The following is a 19,443-nucleotide window of genomic DNA, read 5'->3' as shown; positions in this document are numbered from 1 at the left end:
CTCCCCTTCCCACCGGGTTCATCCGAGTGCCCTCCACCGCTCGCCGAAGAAAACAGCCGACGGATTTTGAACCCCTTCAGGCCTTTATTTTGATAAAATTGGTCAAGCCCACATAAGGCAACGCACACCACGCCCCCCCCGCCCGCCCCGAACCCGCCTGGGGAAATAAATAACACAAACGAGGAGAGAGAGAAAGAGAGAGAGAGAGAAAGACAGAGAGAGAGAGAGAGAGAGAGGAAGGACGTCCATGTAGTGTTGGGCTTTGCAGTATAGAAATTCCACACAAAGCTTCGTTGGGTTGGGTATTTTTTTTTTGTTGTTTGGTTTTTCTTGGGTTTGGGTGGGTTTTTTGTTTGGATTTTTTTCAGTTTTGTTTCTGTTTTTTTTTTCTCCTTCTGTTTAAAAAGGTAAAAATGGTTTCTAGTATAATACACAGTCAGAACGTCGTGGTTGCCCCCCGCGTAGAAAAAACCCCGACATGCAAATCCATGCCTACACTGCGCCGTTATTTTATAAATAAGGATGCAACTCAAAATACAAAGAACAGGAACACTACAAAGTTCATTCTAAAGGGAAGGGGTTGTGGTTTTTTTTTAGGGTTTTTGTTGTTTTTTTTTTTTTAAAAAGAACAGACACACGTAACAAAGGCTACCTGCGCTCTCACATTGCCATCACAGTGACGGGGGGGGGCCGTTGCTCCGAGGAATAAACGCGCTGGTTTTTAGGCTTTTTCTCCCCAAAAAAAAAGCATGGAGTAGGTCGGGGCCTAAGGGGTGAGGAGGGGCCTTTCCGCTTCCTTCGTGTCCAGGGTCTTTCCTTAAGGGGCAGAGCTCAAGCCTGAATTGTTGTTTCTAGGGAAATCCGGGTTTTTACGGCCACGCCGTTTGTTTTTTGAGGGAAATGTCAGGGATTTTGGGTGTTATCGGGTGCTGCTTTAGGGAAATTGGGGCAGCTCCTGGTCTTGGAGTCACCGAGTCATGGTTGGGAAAAAAGGTACTGAGTCAAGGTTGGGAAAGAATCACCAACTTCAGGTTGGGAAAGAATCACCAAATCCAGGTTGGGAAAGAATCATTGAATCAAGGTTGGGAAATAATCACCAAATTCAGTTTGGAAAAGAATCACCAAATTCAGTTTGGAAAAGAATCATCAAATCCAGGCTGGAAAAGAATCATTGAACCAAAGTTGGGAAATAATCACCAAATCCAGGTTGGAAAAGAACCACCAAATTTAGGTTGGAAAAGAATCACTGAATCAAGGTTGGAAAAGAATCATTGAATCAAGGTTGGGAAAGAATTATTGAGTCAAGGTTGGAAAAGAATCGCCAAATCAAGGTTGGAAAAGAATGATTTAATCAAGTTTGGAAAAGAATCACCAAATCCAGGTTGGGAAAGAATCACCAAATCCAGGTTGGAAAAGAATCACCAAATTCAGGTTGGAAAAGAATCACCAAATTCAGGTTGGAAAAGAATCATCAAATCCAGGTTGGAAAAGAATCATCAAATCCAGGTTGGAAAAGAATCATTGAATCAAGGTTGGGAAAGAATCATCAAATCAAGGTTGGGAAATAATCACTGAATCAAGGTTGGGAAAGAATCACCAAATCCAGGTTGGAAAAGACCTGCAGGATCATCAAATCCAACCTCCTCTGAGCTTGAGGTTCACCCAGGAGCGTTCCAGGCTCCTTTAAAATCAGTTAATTGAAGCCATTAAATTTCAATCAAAAAAAACACACAAAGAATGAACGATTTCTCGGCAGCCTCTTTCTGGAAACCTTTCCCCCCCCCCTCTTTGAACCCAAAATAAAAACTGGGGAACAAAGGCCAGCCCGAGGCTGTGTGTGCAGGGCAGGGGTGGCACTGGGGAGGGGGGAAGGAGGGCTGGCAAGAGCTCCCTGCCATGCAGAAGCCGTGTGGGAGCCGGGCCCGGATCACACATGCGGGAGCCAGCGGGAAGAGGAGGGAGCACGGAGGGGAAAACTATGTACAGGGAAAAAGAGCCTCCCCCCACAACCCCACCCAACCAGCACGAGGGCTGGGGGTTTGCTTCTGAAAAAAGAAAAACAAAAAAAAAAAGAAAAAAATATTAAAAAAAAAAAAATCACAGTTTTTGATAAGCCCAAGGTTTATTCCTGTTATTCCCCATTGTATTGGCAAATGCAACAGTCTAGCTTGGGAATTTTTTAATTAATTTATATATATATATAGAGAGAGAGATATAAAAACACATGTAGGGAGGGTGGGGTTCACTCAGCAGGGATGTTTGGACAGTCACCCTTTGAGACACCAGACAGTTTCAACAGCATTTAACTCAAAACTTATCAATAATATCAATAACACTATTTTCTTCTTGATATTGGGTTGGGGTTTTTTTTTTTTTTTGCTAAGTGATGGTTTTCTTCCCTTTCTGCTGCTCCTCCTGCTCCCACCAGTGCCTGGTGGGAAGGGACCCTCACACACACCCCGTTTAAAATGAGAACAGGACTGCTAAACTGGACATAAAAATCCCATTATTTGTTCTGGAAACACTTGGGATCCTCTCCACATTTCCATCTGACAACCCCACCAGATCTGGGGTTGCTTCAGATCAGCCTGATGCCACAGAAAACAGAATTTTAAGGGGAGAAGGGGGGGAAAACCCCCCCTGGGGCAGCTCCTACGTGATGTGTGTCAGGAAACCTTGGGGGGGAAGGTTCCCCTTGGGGAAGGGAAAGGCAGGAGCTGCTGGAATTCCTTCCCCGGATCTCAAAGCGTTGGGATGAAAAGCAGCTTTTACCTCCCTGAACATGAGGATCCACAGGGGATCCAACACATCCCGTCACAGCATTCCCACAACGACGTCACCTGCTCCTTCCCTCTCCCCAAAGGCCCACACAAAGGGAGTAAAACCTGGATTTCTCTCAGCTGGATGGTCCCTAATTCCCACAGTTGCATCCAAGATGTGTTAGTCCGAAATTAAGGCCGTTTGCAATGTCTACTTACAAGTCCAAGAAACAAAAAGAGCTCTTATGTACACACGGGAGTTAAAAAACCGGGGAGGAGCGTGGGATCCACGGCTCCCCCTGGGAGGAATCTCAGCTCCTGCTCGGATGCTTCACACTCTGAAGTGACTCTGGCTTTAAAAAAATAGATCACAGACAAGGAATTACACATGCACGAGAGCCATTCCAACGGGAGAGCGACACAGAGATTCCCCCCCCTGGAGCTACGGGAGCGGCGGGAAGCGTTTCCAGCACCTTCAGCAAAGGGCTCCGAGTCACCTTTGTGCCCAAATCCCTCCTCCTGGTTTTTGTGGGTTTTTTTTTCAGGATGAGCTGCCTTTTATCTCCTCCTTAAATTGGAAAAGCATTAGCCATCTGAAAGGAGCAGCCAGCAAGAGTCAACACGGACTAACCGGGCTTAAATCCTGCCCCCCCCCCCCCCCCAAAAAAAAACCCAAAACGTTTTCGGGAGATTGGAGGGAAAACCCTCGGAGGGGGGGGGGGGAAAAAAAAAAAAAGACAGGAGAAAACCAAGAGATCAAAGGAGAAAAAAAAAAAACCCACACATTTTTAGTGCAAATGGTCAACAAATGGCACAAAACGTGAGCGAACACACCGGGATCAGAGAGATCTCCCACCACGATCCCGCTCCGCAGGGTCGGCAGGAATCTCGGGATGGCAGCCCACGGATTTCTGGAAGCACACAGAAACCTAGTATAACTCATTAGGAGCAGAGTAACTCCTGGAGAGCAGTTAGAACTCCTTAATTGCAGGGTAACTCGTTAATCGAGGGGTAACTCCTCACGAGCAGCCCGGCTCCTCCCTCGCTGGAAACGTGGAAAACCTTCCTGGGATGGGGGGAAGTGCTGAGGGGGTTTTTTTTTTGCTTGAGGGGTTGGGGTTTTTTTTCCTTGAGGGGTTGGGTTTTGTTTTTTTTTTGCTTGAGGGTTGTTGTGTTTTGCCTGAAAGAGCTGAGAAAGGGAGGGGTTTTCAGGCAAAAAGCAAATCCGGGTGATGCGGGAGGAGCGGGAAGAGCAGCTGGGGATCAACCAACTCCAACTGGGCTGAACTGGGAATGGAGATGGGGCTTTGCTGAGGGGACAGGTGACAAAATCCATGTGGCTGCTCGGCCCCTCCCACCTGGAAGTGCTTCCCTCTCCACCCTCGGGGGGGGGGTTGTGGGTTTAATTTGCTGATGAGACTCAAAATAATGTTAATTCCCCGTGAATTCCCGACTCCTGAAGAGGTGCTGGGAGATCCTGTCCCTGGGCAGATCCCAGGGGAACCAGGACGGTCCCTCCGTGCCCCACCAGGGACCAGCAGTCCCCAAGAAATCCTGAAATTCACTTTTTTATGAGACCCAAGAGCAGAAATCTGGGAATCACCATCAATCCAGCCACGACATGGGAGTGAAACCACCAATTCCCAGTCAAAGCGGGGGGGTTTGGGTGGGATTTTTTAATGCTGCAGCACAGAATATTCACAAGGACTACCAGAAATAGTCAATTATCCACTGAACTGAACAGAATCTCAGCCTTTTGGAGGATTCAATCCTGGTCACTGTGGAGCAAGAGATTTTTTCCTCCGGGGTGAAAGAAGGAATATCTAAGTTCCTGCCACCCTATTTTGCCTGTTTTTTCAAAGGAAAACATCTAAACTTGCCTTAAGCTTCCTTATTTCTGCTCAACACCTGTTTAAAATTCCAGTTAGTTTTAAAAATACCTATATATATAATATATATAATATATTTCTGGAATAAAACCACAAAAAGATGTACTGTACAAGTAGTATGTAGAGTGCTTCAATTGGCTGTATGTAGTTTAGCTACTTTTCTAATATCCAAATATTTAAATAATAATAATAATAATAATAAAAAAAAAAGAACAACGACAACGACAAAAGAATCATAAATAAGTAACAGAATAAGTAATGAATAAAAAATAAAAAATAAGTCATCATGATTCTAACAAGCCTGGCATTGCTATGGGAATGCCCTTCCTGTTGCCCAGGAATCTCTCTCACAGAGTAAAATTAGAATTATGCAGGTTAGTCTCCTCTATATATTTTTTTTTTTTTTTTAGCTGCTTTAAAATGCTCTGATCCTTCCTCCGTGCTAATCAAGTAATGAATTATAGTACTTTTTTGTGTGCTCAGAAATGCTCTCTATATATGTAGACATATATAGAAATATATATATATTACATATATATTTAAAAAAAACCAAAAAACAACAAAAAAATAAAATAATTAAAAAAAAAAAAAAAAAAAAAAAGCGGGGAAAATAGTGTTTATGGTGGATTTTTTGGGGGGTTTTGGCTGCTCTGCTTTGAGGAGGGAAGGGGACACCAGGGTGGGGACACACCTGGGGACAAACACGGCACGGAGGGGGAAGGAAGGAGCCTTTCAGCCTACGAAGGAGGTGTCACAAAGCAGAGTCACAATGCTGGGGGTGCTGCTGGAGGGGACAGGGGAAGGGGCACACACGGGGCCGCCCCCTCCCCGCCTCAACCAGCAGCCAAAAAAAAAAATCGGGGTGTTGGTGCCAGAAACCTCTCGACCTTCCCCAGCCCCTTCTTCCCTTAGTGCAAAGGAGACACCGACAACGTCACGCTGGAGCTTTTCGGGGGGAGGAGGAGGAGGAGGAGGAAGGGAAAAGGGAGGGAAAGGCTGATGGAAACTCCTTACTGGTGACCGGCAGCGCGGGGGGGACGCCGGGCGGGGCGGGGGGGCTGCAGCGCGGCAAGCTCGGGACGACAAGCGCGACCTGGGGGACGGGGGGGGACGCGCGGGGCGGCCCCGGTGGCCCCGGTCCCCTCACAGCCGGTCCATCCGGAACGTGTCCTCTGTGGCGGGGTCGGTGAGGACCATGTCGGGGTCGTTGAGCATGTGCAGTCCATCCAAGGTCAAGGGGTCAATTTTGAGTTCGTCCAGGGGGAACTGGGAATCCGTGTCGAAGCTGACGTCCCCCACTCCCGCCAGAGAGCTGGTCAGTTCTTTTGATAGGCTGGGGGGAGATTCTCCTGTCACTGCGGGGAGGAAAATGGAGATGTGTCACCAGGACTTCCCAAAACACACACCCACCAGGCAAGCAAGCCACAAAGAGCTCCAAAGCTCCGGAGTTATTGACTGAGCTAAGGCTGAAGCTCAGATGGAGAACACACTCATCACACCAGGGACATCCTCATCACAGCAGCGACATCCTCATGACAGGAGGGACATCCTCATCACAGTAGGGACATCCTCATCACAGCAGGGACATCCTTCTCACATGAGGGACATCCTCATGACAGGAGGGACATCCTCCTCACATGAGGAGCATCCTCATCCCACAAGGGACAATCTCATCACACAAAGACCATCCTCATCACACCAGGGACATCCTCATCACACAAAGGACCATCCTCATCACACAAAGGACTATCCTCATCACACGAAGGACATCCACCCTCTTTCCCAACTGGATGAATTACAGGTTCCTCACAGCTTCCCCAAACCATCAGAACGACCAAACACAAAGCAAAATTCCCGCCTCTGTGTCTGGTGTCTCTTTTCTCTCCCTCAGGTTTAGGAGGAACAACCTTAATTTCCATGATTCCAAACAGCAATGCCTGCCTGCAGCACGGACTGAGCCAACAGTTGTCTCTGTGTCCCTGTGCAGGGACTGTTTCCAAAATCCAACTGTGACCAGATTCGCCACCATATGTGACACTCTGACCTGAGCCTGTCCCACGTTCCCTCTTCACTCTGCCCATGGGACAGGTGATCTCTGCGCTGAAGGAAACCTGGATCATGGAATCATGGAATGTCCTGAGCTGGAAGGGACCCTCAAGCACCATCCAGTCCAGCTCCTGGCCCTGCCCAGATACCCCAACAATCCCACCCTGTCTCTCACAGGATCATCCAAACCCTCCTGGAGCTCTGGCAGCCTTGGGGCCATGCCCACTGCCCTGGGGAGCCTCGCAGTGCCCCAGCACCCTCTGGGGGAAGAACCTTTCCCTGAGATCCATCCCAAACCCCCCTGGCACAGCTCCAGGCCATTCCCTGGGTCCTGTCCCTGCTCACAGAGAGCAGAGCTTGGAGCTGCCCCTCGGGAGAAGCTGCAGCCCCCCAGGAGTCTCCCCTCAGCTCCAGCTGAACAAACCCAGTGCCCTCAGCTGCTCCCCAGCCCCTTCCCCAGCTCCCTGTCCCTCCTCTGGAATCCTCCAGCAGCTTTAGACCCTCGTGGAGTCCAAAGAGCCCTCAGGACTCGAGGTGAGGCCATTCCAGCCTGGAGCAGAGCGGGACCATCCCCTCCCTCCCCCCTGGCTCCGGCAGGACGACATTCCCAGCCGAGCTGTACCTGTCAGGATGATGTTGGGGATGTTCCCGTGGCTGGAGTAGTTGAGCTGCTGCGAGTCCTGGAGGCTGCCGTGGCTGCCCGTCAGTCCCATCATGGCAGCCTGGGAGTAGTTGAGGGTGGAGCAGGGGCTGTAGAGGCTGTTGGAGCTGATGGCGTTCTCGATCATGTTGAACTGCTCCAGCTGCACACCAAGGGCACAAAGGGAATTGTCACTCCCGGCCCTCGGGAATTGCGGCCAAACAACTCGACAAGGCTCGAGGACGGGACGTGACGTGAGAGAGAGAGAGAGAGAGAGAGAGAGACACACAAACAATTTCCTTTTTAGAAAAGCCCGCACGAATGCAGGGCAGGCCACTCGGAGCTTTCCGGAATGTTTCCTGCCCAATCCGGAGGAGGGGGGGGGATGAGGGATGGGAAAACCAAACCGGGGCGGTGGATGTTGGAAGAACGAAACAAAAGGGAGCTTTCGATGGAAAATAAATGGAATTCCACGCTCTGCCTGAGGGCTCTGCCCACCAGCATTCCCTCTGGGAACACATCCCAGGTTAATTATTCCATAATTTACTCAATCCATGCTCTGGTTGGCCAAACCAAGAGCAATTTTTGGGCCCCAGGAGTGGGTTATTTGCAAATTCAGGAGTCAATCTTGTTCCCAACCTACAAGTGAACCCTTCCCCAACTGCAGCTATGGCCAGAGATGGGCAGCTTCAAACAGGGCTTCTCATTATTTTAATTTTGCATTATGTTTATATTTTCACTATGTTTATATTTTCATTATGTTTATATTTTCGTTATGTTTATATTTTTGTTATGTTTATATTTTCATTATGTTTATATTTTCATTATGTTAATATTTTCATTATGTTTATATTTTCATTACGTTCAAAAATTTTCGGCATTCAAAATTTTTCAAAAATTATTTTCACTACTTAAAAAATTTAATTTTTTTTTTTGCCCTTTTCAAATTTATTTTCGTTATTTTCAAATTTACTTTCCGTTCCTTTTTCCTCTTTCGGATTTTATTATTTTTCCTTTTTAAAAATTTTCATCGTTTTCAAAATTTCTTTTCACTTTTTCTTTTTTAAAATGGATTTTTTCTGAAAAAAAAATTTCATTATTTTATCTTTTCAAAACTTTTCATTATTTTCAAAATTTCTTTTCACTCTTTTTCTTAAGACAGACTTTTTTTTAAAAATTGTCATTATTTTTCCTTTTTAAAAATTTTCATCATTTTAAAATTTCTTTTCACTCTTTTTTAAAATGGATTTTTTTTAAATGTCATTTATTTTTCCTTAAAACTTTTCATCATTTTCAAAATTTCTTTTCACTCTTCTTCTTAAGACAGATTTTTTTAAAAAAAATTTCATTATTTTTCCTTTCTAAAAATTTTCATAGTTTCAAAATTTCTTTTCACTTTTTCTTTTTTAAAACAGATTTTTTTTAAAAAAAAATTTCATTATTTTTCCTTTTTAAAAATTCTCATAGTTTCAAAATTTCTTTTCATTTTTTCTAAGACCGATTTTTTTAAAAAAAATTTCATTATTTTTCCTTTTTAAAAATTTTCATAGTTTCAAAATTTCTCTTCACTTTTTCTTTTTTAAAATGGATTTTTTTTTAAATTTCATTATTTTTCCTTTCTAAAAATTCTCATCGTTTTAAAATTTCTTTTCACTTTTTCTTTTTTAAAATGGATTTTTTTTTTTTTTTAATTTCCCATCATTATTTTTCCTTTGAAAAGTCGATTTTTCTCAGTTTTATTTTTAAATGTTTGTAATTTTAATTTTTTTCCTGATTTTCACTCCTTTTCAACGCAAAGGTTGGAGGAACAACTTTACAAACACCTGCAGCTATGAGGGGCGAGGAAAAGGATGCAGAGGGGAAACCAAACAAAACAAGAAAAGAAACTCCTGAGTGCCAGAAACTAAAAAGAACAGAGGGGAAAACTCTACGTGGACAGAACGTGCTGCGACACAGAATAATTAGGAATTAATTGATCTTAATTTGAAGGTGGAAGAGGCCGCTGGGGCCGAGATGAATTTGCTCACCTGGTGGGAGAGGGCATTAGCCTGCCTAGCTGTCATCTGCTGCTCATAATAGGAGTCCCCAAAAACACTGCCCAGCATGGAAGAATGCTGAAAACAAAACAAGAGGCTTTATGGCGCAAACCCCCCACGGCTCCTCCGGCACCAACGGAGCTCCAGGACGTCCAGGGAGCAGCAGGAATCCCCTGGCACGGGCAGGGAACCCCACCAGCTCCTCCCCGAGCACGGACAACACGGAGAACTCGGGGGTTACGGACACACACACACGGGGAGGCACAAAATTAACTCGGGGGATTCGGATTTTTTGGGAATTTGGGGGGTCGGGGGAGAAACGCCACATTGGGGGCACTGAAGAGAGCCCAGGTGGGGCTGGGGCTGGCTCTGCAAGGACAAGAGTTGTGGTTTAAAATCATTTTACAGGAGCAGGAGAGGTGAGGAGGAAGCCCAGGGAAGCGTGGGATGGGCAAGAATTCCAGGAGGAATTCCTCAGCCTTGCTAAAGTCACTGTCCCCTCCGGCACCACGAGGGTTTAGCATAATTGTCCATCACTTATCAATTGTTCTAAAGGTGACCAAGGATTCATCAATTAAAGGTGACCAAGGATTCATCAATTAAAGGTGATCAAGGATTCATCAACTGTTCTAAAGGTGACCAAGGATTCATCAATTAAAGGTGACCAAGAATTCATACGTTATTTTAAGGGTGACCAAGAATTCATCAAGTGTTCTAAAAGTGTCCAAGAATTCATCAGTAGTTCTAAAAATGACGAAAATTCATCAATTGTTCTAAAAGTGACAAAAATTCATCAGTTAAAGGTGACCAAAATTCATCAATTGTTCTAAAAGTGACCAAAATTCATAAATTGTTCTAAAAGTGTCCGAGAATTTACCAGTTGTTTGAAAGGTGACCGAGAATGTGAGGACAGTGATTTAATACTATGGAATACTGTCTCCCAAAAAAATGCCAGATAGAAAAGAAGTCAGAGATCACTTCTTTAAAATTTACAAACTCTTGATATTCCAGTTGGAAAAAAAAAATCCATTTATTGGCAAGGAGAATGTCAGTTAAAGATAATTTGCATGGAGAGATTGTCTCAGTCGTGAGGTAGAAATTCAACTGCTGGTTTATTTTATTTACATGTTAAAAGCAGAAGGCTACAAATTTCCTCCTTAAAAACCTGAGCAGGATGGGAACAAACACCTGAAGGGATCAAACATCCAAAGGGATCAAACACCAGAAGGGATCAAACACCGGAAGAGATCAAACAACCACAAGAGCCACGTTAGAGTTGATAAGAGAAAAAAAGGCAAAGCACTACTTAAATCAATTTATTTCAAGAAAAATTTGGGGGTTTTAACCACTGAAACACCTTATTTGCTGCCCTGTCATGCTTGGATCAACTATCCCAATTCCATATTATCCAACCTGCCCCGTCTGTTACTCCTGAAAAACCTGGGGTCAGAACCCAGAGCTCACTCAGGCGAGTGGATCAGGACCAGAACTCTGCAATGGAGTGGCAGGAACAGCACCAGCACTGTGGAACCAATGAGGTGGGAAAAGGCCTCTGAGATCATCAGATCCAACCTCTGGGTTATAATCACTTCTAAGGACAAATCTGAATTTTGGGATGTCACGGGCTCGACATGAAGCAAAAGCAGCACCAGAAATCCAGTTGCTATCCGAGAGCTCCGAAGAGGATCGAGGTATTTTTTTCCCTTTAAACCCCTGTCCTTTAATTTCCCAGGAGCTTTCCAGAAGTGCAGGGCAAACCCTAAAACCTCTGTGTTTCACTAAGCACCGTTCCCATCCTAAAAAACTTCGGGGAACGTGAAAAACAATCAACAGGAGAGCAAGGACGTGTTTGTGCAAGTCCGGGTCAGTAACTCCTAACAAAACACTGGATTTGCTCCTCCTGTGAAGTGTGCTCGGTTACTACAGCTGCAAGCACCGGAATTCCCAAGGGAAACCCGCTGGAAATGTCATTGCTTCAACACTTCAGAGCCTTGGAATAACTTATCAACAACTCCGGGAAGAACGTCTCGCGAGCAGCGGGAACGCTGGGCCGAGGGTTCTGCCAGCAGGGGATCTCCCGGGGTTAATGCCGTGGGGACTGCAAGGAAAAACCAGCCCCCTGGCTGGAATGATCCATTCCAAAAATACCTACCATGTTCTCCAGGTCAGAGGCACTAAAGCAGGCGGGTTTGGGAGAGGGAGCAGGATGTTGGGGGTGAGGGGAGGGCAGAGGAGGAGGAGGAACCGAGGCGTAAGGGATGGGAAGCCATGCAAACACAGAGCTGGAGCTGCAGGCAGAGCTTTCCAATCCCTGGCTGGACACACACACACACACACACACACACACACGGCTGGAACACGGGAGCAAAGGATTTGGAGAGGTGGGAAGATGAAGGAGAAGCTCTGGTGAATGAACCGGGTGCGATCCGAAGCAAATCCCGGGTTTCGGGGTTTAAAGGATGCCCCTAGTAACACCGGAAGGGTGGAACCCAAAATTCCTGGGAGAAAGAGGAGTACCCACTTCATCCCACTCCTGCTCTCATTCCCTTACACTGGGGCACCCCCAAACCCAGCTTGGGTTTAATTTCTTGCTGCTGGCAGGTAAAAAAATCCCCCTTCAGAGGATCCCCAAAAACTGTGACTTCCACACGGGACACGTGGATGTGTGAGGAGATACTCACAGGAAGGAAGACCAGCTCTTCCACAACGGGAATATTCTCCTGCTGGAAGGGTTCTGCCTTCCCTCTGGGTAGGTTAAAGGATCCTGGCACCTGGGAGCTGCCCCCATCACCACAACCAACCCCAAAATCTTCCCTCCAAACTGGTTTCTCTTCCCCTGTTGCTTCTCTCCACATTTAAATATTTCTGACCACCAGCAGCAGCAGCTTTGGGGTCATTGCTGGAGACAGCAAAGCCATCTGGGTTTTAATTTAGTAAAAAGAAAATATTCTGTGGGTATTTAAGAGGCCAATACTAGAGTATCAATAAATCCCCTTCCCTGCTCTCAGAGTTGTGGTGTCTCACTTGAAAAGAGCAAAACCTAAGGAAGATTTTATAGGATAAAACAGCCCCAGCAGGAAAAATTACAGCCCAGTGTGTGCCCCACTTGCTGCACTTTGCACTGACCAGAGGCAACAAATCTGGGGACTAAACCAAGACAGAGTTATGGAGATGTCAAGGGGGAAAGAAAATCAACCTAAAAATCCAAACTGGATGTGCTGCCCACGGGAGAACTGAGTTTGCAGCAGCAGTGGCAGCAGCTCTGCCCCACAGGACACCCCGAGGGTTAAATGTGGGGTTTGGAGCCACACACAGGACACAGGAGAACTCACAGAAGCAGAAGAAGAGAGAAGGCTAAGAAGCAATTAAGCCAGGCTTAAGGAAATCCAGTCAGTCCTGACACTCAGCTCTAGGTCTGAGCTTACCAGTGACCTGAGCCTGGCTCAGGAGAGAGGGAGTTTCTGCTTTGGAACCATGAAGGGACAACACTCACTCAGAAAGGATCCTCCTTACAGCCTTCAACATCAAATGATAGGACAGAAAATGTATTTTCAGACTCCTGGGGTGCTCTGGAAGAACTCCCTGCACCTTGTTTCTGCAGGTGGGGTTCTGCAGGGCAGCTATTCCAGCAGCACCAGTATTGAAAAATGCACTTTCTAACACTGGGGCACCCCCAAACTCTGCTTGTTTTTGACTTCTTGCTGCTGGCAGGTAAAAATCCCCCTTCAGAGGATCACACACACCCCCAAGTTATGACTTCCATACAGGACACGTGGATCTGTGAGCAGATACACACAGAGGAAGGAAAACCAGCTGGCAGGCAAGGGAGAGAGTGGTAACCCATTCCTTGCCAGCCACAAGGTACAGCTGCTCATTTTGGGAGCATTTTCTCCAGTGTTTTCCTTCACAGGGTGTGTTCCCACATTAAAAAGGTCCTGCTGCAAACAGATTTGGCCACACCAGGGATATTTAGTGCCCCAGGAGGCACTGGAGTCCCCCTCTGCCCTCCCAACCTTACCCATCAGCTCCCCCCGCGATCCTGGGAATTGAAAGGATTCTCCCTGGAGGTTCTGTTCATGGAACACCCCAAAAAACCCCCACAGACCAGTCCTTCAAGCAGCAGCTTTGTCCCATAAAAAAAAGCCAATTCAGCAGCTATTGAAAAACTCTGGCCCTGAATGGAAGTGCAGCCGGGATGAGACGTCGGAGATGCATGAGGAGCACACGGAGTCACAGCGAGACAACCACGGGGCAGTGATGGAGAGACTGGGCTAAAAACACACACAAAGCAAGGCCTGTGGAAGCACAGAGTCCCTTACTTGAGGGGAGCTGCCAGGAGAGAAGCCTTGATTGGAGACAGGAGAGGTGGGAGACTGGTTGGCTGGGGATCCAGCATTACTGCGGTACTGCTGGAGTGAGGCCTACAAAGGACACAGAGTTAAACAGCGTGGCACTGAGGGAGGCCTGCAAAAATCACACACTCCTGGCAAATCCAGCGGGGAGAAACCATCCTCTTCAGCAGTCTGGGCTGTGGAGGAAGGCAGGATTACCGTGGGTAACGCCCCAAAAAGGGAGAGAGCTCAGGGGACAGCGTGGCAGGGGCTGTCTGAGCTGTGGGCAAGCACAACTGGGGGATATTTCCTCCCTGGGCTCAGTTATGCTCAATTAAAAAAAAAAATACATAAAAAAATCAGGTCAGCCAAGGATTTAGGGCAAAGAAGTCTCGAAAGCTGGGACTAATTCAAAAAGAATGTAATTTATTCTTCAGTTGCACTGCTGTGCCCACATGTGTGCTCACCCTGCTCTGGGATCCTGCTCTGCCCCAAACTGAGGAGCCTGGGGGGATGTTCTGAAGATTGGGGGGCAGGTGACAAACCTGTTTGACACACCTGGGGTGTCACCCTGCAGGGTGGGATCCCCCAAAACTCCACTGCACCCCAGGACACTGGCTGGGAATTCCCCCTGGGTTTTGCAGCTTTATTTTAGTGACTTTTACACTGAGACGTGTTTTCAAAGATTTACCTTCTTTTCCATCATGAAAACCCTGGATTTGAACAAATTAATAACATTAAGGGCATTTAAATAATGCTGTACTAATTAACATCAACAGTAGCACAGCTCTGCTCACTCTACTTCCTCACAAATTAGAGATGGTTGAGGAAAACCTGCAATCCAGTAAATTTAATCAGCTGCTTTGCAGTGTGGGAAGACACTGCACTTCCAATGGTTCTGACACCAAATTTTGTAAATCTCTAGAAAATATCTTTCTGTTCTGCACTGCCACTTGCAGACTGCAAGCAGCCACCCAAACTACAGAGGAATTTCAATTCTGCTTTACAAAAGAGCTGGGTAGAAGTTGCCAGTGGGGCTGTGACAGCTCAGCTTTTTGATAAACTGCCTTTAAATCTGTTTACTTGGGAATTATTTCGGTTGCTTTAAAAGATATAAGCACAGCACCCTAAAAGTTAAGGTCATAAAGAGGTTTAGGATGAGGAAAGCAACACAGAAAGCAAAGGATGAAATCAGAACTGGCTGTACTGGCACTACATGAGGATTAGAACCAAAACACTGGGACATATTTTGAGTGGGAATCCTTTCCACTGCTGGATTGTCCTTCCCTCTTCCCCTTCCAGTCCTGAAAGGGAAGCAGCTGCTCTCAAAAAGGATTTATCAGCACAAACTGTCAAAAGTTTCACCCCCAAAGGAAACCCCACAACCGAGTGAGAGATCAATAAACAATGATCTCTTCTCCTTCTCCAACCAATTCCTGTCACTGCAGCACTGCCAGGACACCACAGGTCGGACAACCAGGATCCCACACGGGGCAGAAGGAGCAGGAGGAGCTGGGACATCCCCCCCTCCCTGATCCTGGCTCTGAATTTGGGATTTTCAGCTGCTGAGACAGACAGAACATTTCCTAAGAGCTCATGGGAAAATGAGCAAGAAAAGGGATCTGCCCATAAATGTATGTCCAGACACACTCCATGTCTTCTGGGCACAAATCCCATTCTGGAAGGTAATAAGGGGTGCCCTAAAATTCCTTGAAATAAAAGGGTTCTGTGAAAACACCTGGTTCTTGATAACTTTTGGAATAACATTTCCCAAACGTTCTTTTGATTGGAAAATACTTGTTGGCAGGTTTTTTCTCTCAAGGCTCTGTGGGTTCCCCCAGCCTGTCCCACAGTGTGTTGGGGGTACCTTGAACACCCTGAAAACCTCCCACAGCAACAGCCCAGCCAGGTGTAAAATAAAGGCTGATGTATTTAAGATGTTCTAATCCAAATCAGAATTGGATTAGAATTGGATACTCCCCTGGAATTGTAAGGGACAAATGGCCACCCTGAGAGCACATTAAACCCAAATTTTCCTCCAGGAATTTCCACTCTAGCCACAGTTCAAACCCTGCCTGAAATGATGTTTATCACTGGCTCAGGATGATCTGAGCTGTCCAGGCTGATCCCTGCCCCTGCACTGCTCCCTGCAGGCTTTTCCCAAGGAAAGCTGCTCCCAAACTTACCGAGTTGATGTCTATCCCCATGGAGGGCTGGCTCTGGCTCCCCGGAGGCGACTGTGGGATGGTGGAAGGTACCGTGACGGAGAGAGGGGGGAGCTGAGGGCCCCTCTGCAGCCCCGAGCTCGGCAGGATCGGGGGGTTCTGGGGCAGGGAACTGGCCACTGGTGGCTGCTGCTGCTGCTGGGAACTCGTCTGGGTGAAAAAGGGGTACGGGGGAAGCTGCTGCTCCAGGGACAATGCATCCATAGCCACGGCCTGGGAAAGGAGGAGGAGGATCAGCCACGCTGGAGGGAATTCCCCTTCACACTCAGAGAACCAAAACAACCTCATTTTGCATTTTAAAAACTGTGCTTTTCACAGTGCAGGAAGAGGCAAGGACCTGGTCTAGGGGGAGGTGTCCCTGCCCATGGCAGGGGGTGAAACTGGATGAGCTTTAAGGTCTTTTCCAACCCAAACCATCCTGTAATTCTACAATTCAAAAGACTCAGTATCACCCCCAGTGTACAATAAACAGACACTTTAAAAGCCCAGTTGAACCTTGAGCTCAGAAATCACTGTGGGCAGTCACAGAGACACACTCAGGAAATTGGTTTAAAAAGTTAATCGAGGTTTTCTCATGAATTGGGGAAATGTCTTTCAAATTTCACAGCTGACTCTGGGACAACACTGAAACATGTCCCAACAGGTGGTTTTTACCACAATCCTAGAAAAGAGAAAGGAAAATCTCCCTTTTTGAGGCTCTGAATTAAGGAACACTTTTAAAGAAGGAAATTACAGAACAAGAGACATGAAACTCATGGAATCTCAGAATGGTTTGGGTGGGAAGGGATGTTAAAGGTCATGGAATTCTGTGGGCAGGGACACCTTCCACTAACCCAGGTTGGTCCAAACCCCATCCAACCTGGCCTTGGACACTTCCAGGGATGGAGCAGCCACAGCTTCTCTGCCCAACCCATGCCAGGGCCTCCCCACCCTCAGAGTCGGGAATTTTTTCCCACTATCCCACCTAACCCCCCCCCTCTCTGTCAGTTTGAGGCTGTGCAGAGCAAAACAAGGGATCTGGGAGGAAACCAACTCCCATCCTGCCACGAGGTCCTACCTGAGTGATGGGTGAGAGAGGGGAGAGCGTGGGGGACATTTGCTGGGACTGTGGTCGCCTGGAGTCCGCGCCCAAGGACAGGGGGCTCACGGTGGGCGGGCGGTGCTGCTGGGAAGGGGCCGGCGTCGTCGTCATTCCTGCTGGGAATGAGCACACTGGCTTGAACAGGAACACAGCCACACTTTACTGCTACTGTACCACAGGTAATCACCTCAGTGATGGCCTGAGTGATCAACAAATGGCCTGAGTGACCAACAAATGGCCTGAGTGACCAACAAACGGCCTGAGTGCACCCCACACTCCGATGGGCCCGGAGCTCGTTGGGTGATTTGTAATTAATTTGCTCGGGCTCCAGAGCGTCAGGATGAGAGGAAGATCCCTGTGGTTTATCCTGGACCGAAGCCAGGCACAGGTTTGTGCACAGATGACTTGGAAGAGGAAGAGGCAGAGCGGCCTCGGCGCTTCCAGGCTCCGCAGGGATCCTCCTCACACACCCTGGGCCCGGGAAAAGCAGGTTCTGCTCTGTTTGTACAGGCTCAGGCTCTGGGAATGACAGCACAGATCATGGAGCCACCCTAATCAGAGGGTACTTGAGATATTATAAAAGCAAACACCTCTTTAATGGAAAAAGCAGAAGAAAAACTGGTTATGCAGGAAGAGCTCCATTTCTAATGGCACGGCGCAGGAAATATCCATCACACTCCCGAGAGCCACAAACAACTGAACTGTAGGGACAAAAAAAGTGAAATATCCCCATTTTGTTCAAATCAAGACAAAAATCTGGAAGTTTAGAAACCTCCTGTATTTTCTGCCTCAGCCCAGAGCAACCAAGTCACCCTGGGAAGTGATTCCAGGACAGTGGGGCGAGCGAGCTGCTCCTCCTGGAGCTGCCAGAAAGGAGGGATTCACGGAGAGCCTGAGAGCTCCCAGGCACTTGGCAAAGGTTCCAGGCTTCCAGGCAGGATGCCAGGGAGCCAGGAAGTCCAGGCTGCCAAGGAGCCAGCAGGCAAGAATGGCTCCAAGCGTGAGGCTGTGTTTGCAAACCCCAGCATCACCTCCCCGGAACGTGCCCGAACCAACCCCTTGGGGTGGCACAAAGGGGCAAGGTCTGAGGGACACCACGAGTGTTTGTGCCCCACCTTCTGCCAGGGCTGCTCAGGATGTGCCTGGGCAGGGCACAGGGTTCAAAAAGGCCTCACTGAGGTTTCCTGCTTAAGAGCAGCAAGGGAAGTTTGGACAAATCAGTTCAAAAAGCACGGAACGCTGAGCACGGCGGTGACCGAGCTGTGGGATGGGCTCCAAAGAGAAGCAGGAATATCTTTAATTTGTTGTGTCTTTTCAAAGCAATTGCAGACTTACCAGTTGGGTTTTGGACCATTTACTTTGCTAAATGTGGGTACAGCAAAAAATTTAGTGACTCTGGCCTATCAGAGTCAGAAATAATTCCTGATTTCTGCTGGAGTGATGGCCCATCCCCGAAACAGCCACTTTTGAGACCAAAAAACTTGTTCAAGGATTTTTGAAATCCACTGAGCCACTCTGCCCTCAAATGGTTAAACCCCCTTCTTTCTTCATTCTCAAACTTACCTGCTCAGTCATTAACCTGATTACAATCATTTCCTTTTCCCAGCATAGGAGAGGGTTGTCAAGTGGGAAAGGGAATCCTGCCCAGCACAGGAAATCAACTTGTATTTTTGGATACAATGCCTCATTTCTATTCTAGGAATCAACAGACTGCAACTGGCACTGACAACAAAAAAATTCAACCCTCTTCACAATTATTGGGAGTATAAACCAGTGAAATTATTTCAAAAATAATAATCAATAAACTGGTGTTTAGGTTGTCTGCCTATAAAGTTAACTAGTCCTGAAATGACCATCACTGTGAATATTCTGCATTGCCAACAAGGCAAATAATGTTTGTTTGTGGGGTTTTTAAAAATCAAATTATCCATCTTGCCAAAAGTCCTAAAAAACCCCAACAAACACAGCTCAGGTTCACTTGGAGTTATTTTCCAAAGCCTTGAATATTCAGGATGTTTTCAGAACTCAAAGCAGTTCAGGCTCACAAAAACCAGCACACCTTGGAAAGGCTCCACATTATTCCTGCCTGCCCAAAAGGAGAAGATTTTGCTTCAGAGGAAGCAAACAATGTTCTCTCCCCAAGAGAATCCTCAAGGTTTAAAAAATGCCATTTTAAAGGGAGGGAGATGAAAGGGTTGCTGAGGATGTTCCCATGACACAGGGGCTGTTGGGGTTCAGTACAATTAAATCCAAGAGAGGAACTCTTGTATTTATAGTATTATATATTAAAACTAGTATTATATATTAACTAGTTATATATATAACTAGTTATATATATAATTATATATAACTACTAAATTATATATTAAACTAGTATTATATATTAAAGCTAATATATTAAACTCTTGTTTTATATATTAATAAATAAATAATATA

The 19,443-nt window shown here is 46.6% G+C and overlaps 1 protein-coding gene across 10 annotated transcripts in view; it reads right to left on the bottom strand.

Annotated features, from left to right (window-relative positions):
• Positions 1-380: 380 nt before the first annotated feature.
• Positions 381-19,443, bottom strand: part of CRTC1 (CREB regulated transcription coactivator 1) — a 50,685-nt gene continuing 31,622 nt past the window's right edge. For 3 of the 10 annotated variants that reach the window (XM_027664275.1, XM_027664277.1, XM_027664280.1), the window contains 6 exons: positions 16,984-17,123; positions 15,888-16,139; positions 13,690-13,791; positions 9,362-9,448; positions 7,317-7,497; positions 381-6,003 (listed from right to left, as the gene is read on the bottom strand). In XM_027664275.1, the coding sequence (XP_027520076.1) occupies positions 5,792-6,003; positions 7,317-7,497; positions 9,362-9,448; positions 13,690-13,791; positions 15,888-16,139; positions 16,984-17,123 (974 nt within the window). In that variant the 3' untranslated portion in view covers positions 381-5,791. The remainder of the gene's footprint in view (positions 6,004-7,316; positions 7,498-9,361; positions 9,449-13,689; positions 13,792-15,887; positions 16,140-16,983; positions 17,124-19,443) is intronic. The other 7 variants (XM_027664276.1, XM_027664278.1, XM_027664279.1 and 4 more) reach the window with 6 other exon arrangements.

This window comes from Corapipo altera, unplaced genomic scaffold (genome assembly GCF_003945725.1).
Source record: "Corapipo altera isolate COAL_440 unplaced genomic scaffold, ASM394572v1 96, whole genome shotgun sequence".
Taxonomy (NCBI): Eukaryota; Metazoa; Chordata; class Aves; order Passeriformes; family Pipridae; genus Corapipo; species Corapipo altera.
The sequence above is the reverse complement of the archived record's forward strand: the minus strand, read 5'-3'. Positions and strand labels throughout refer to the sequence as shown.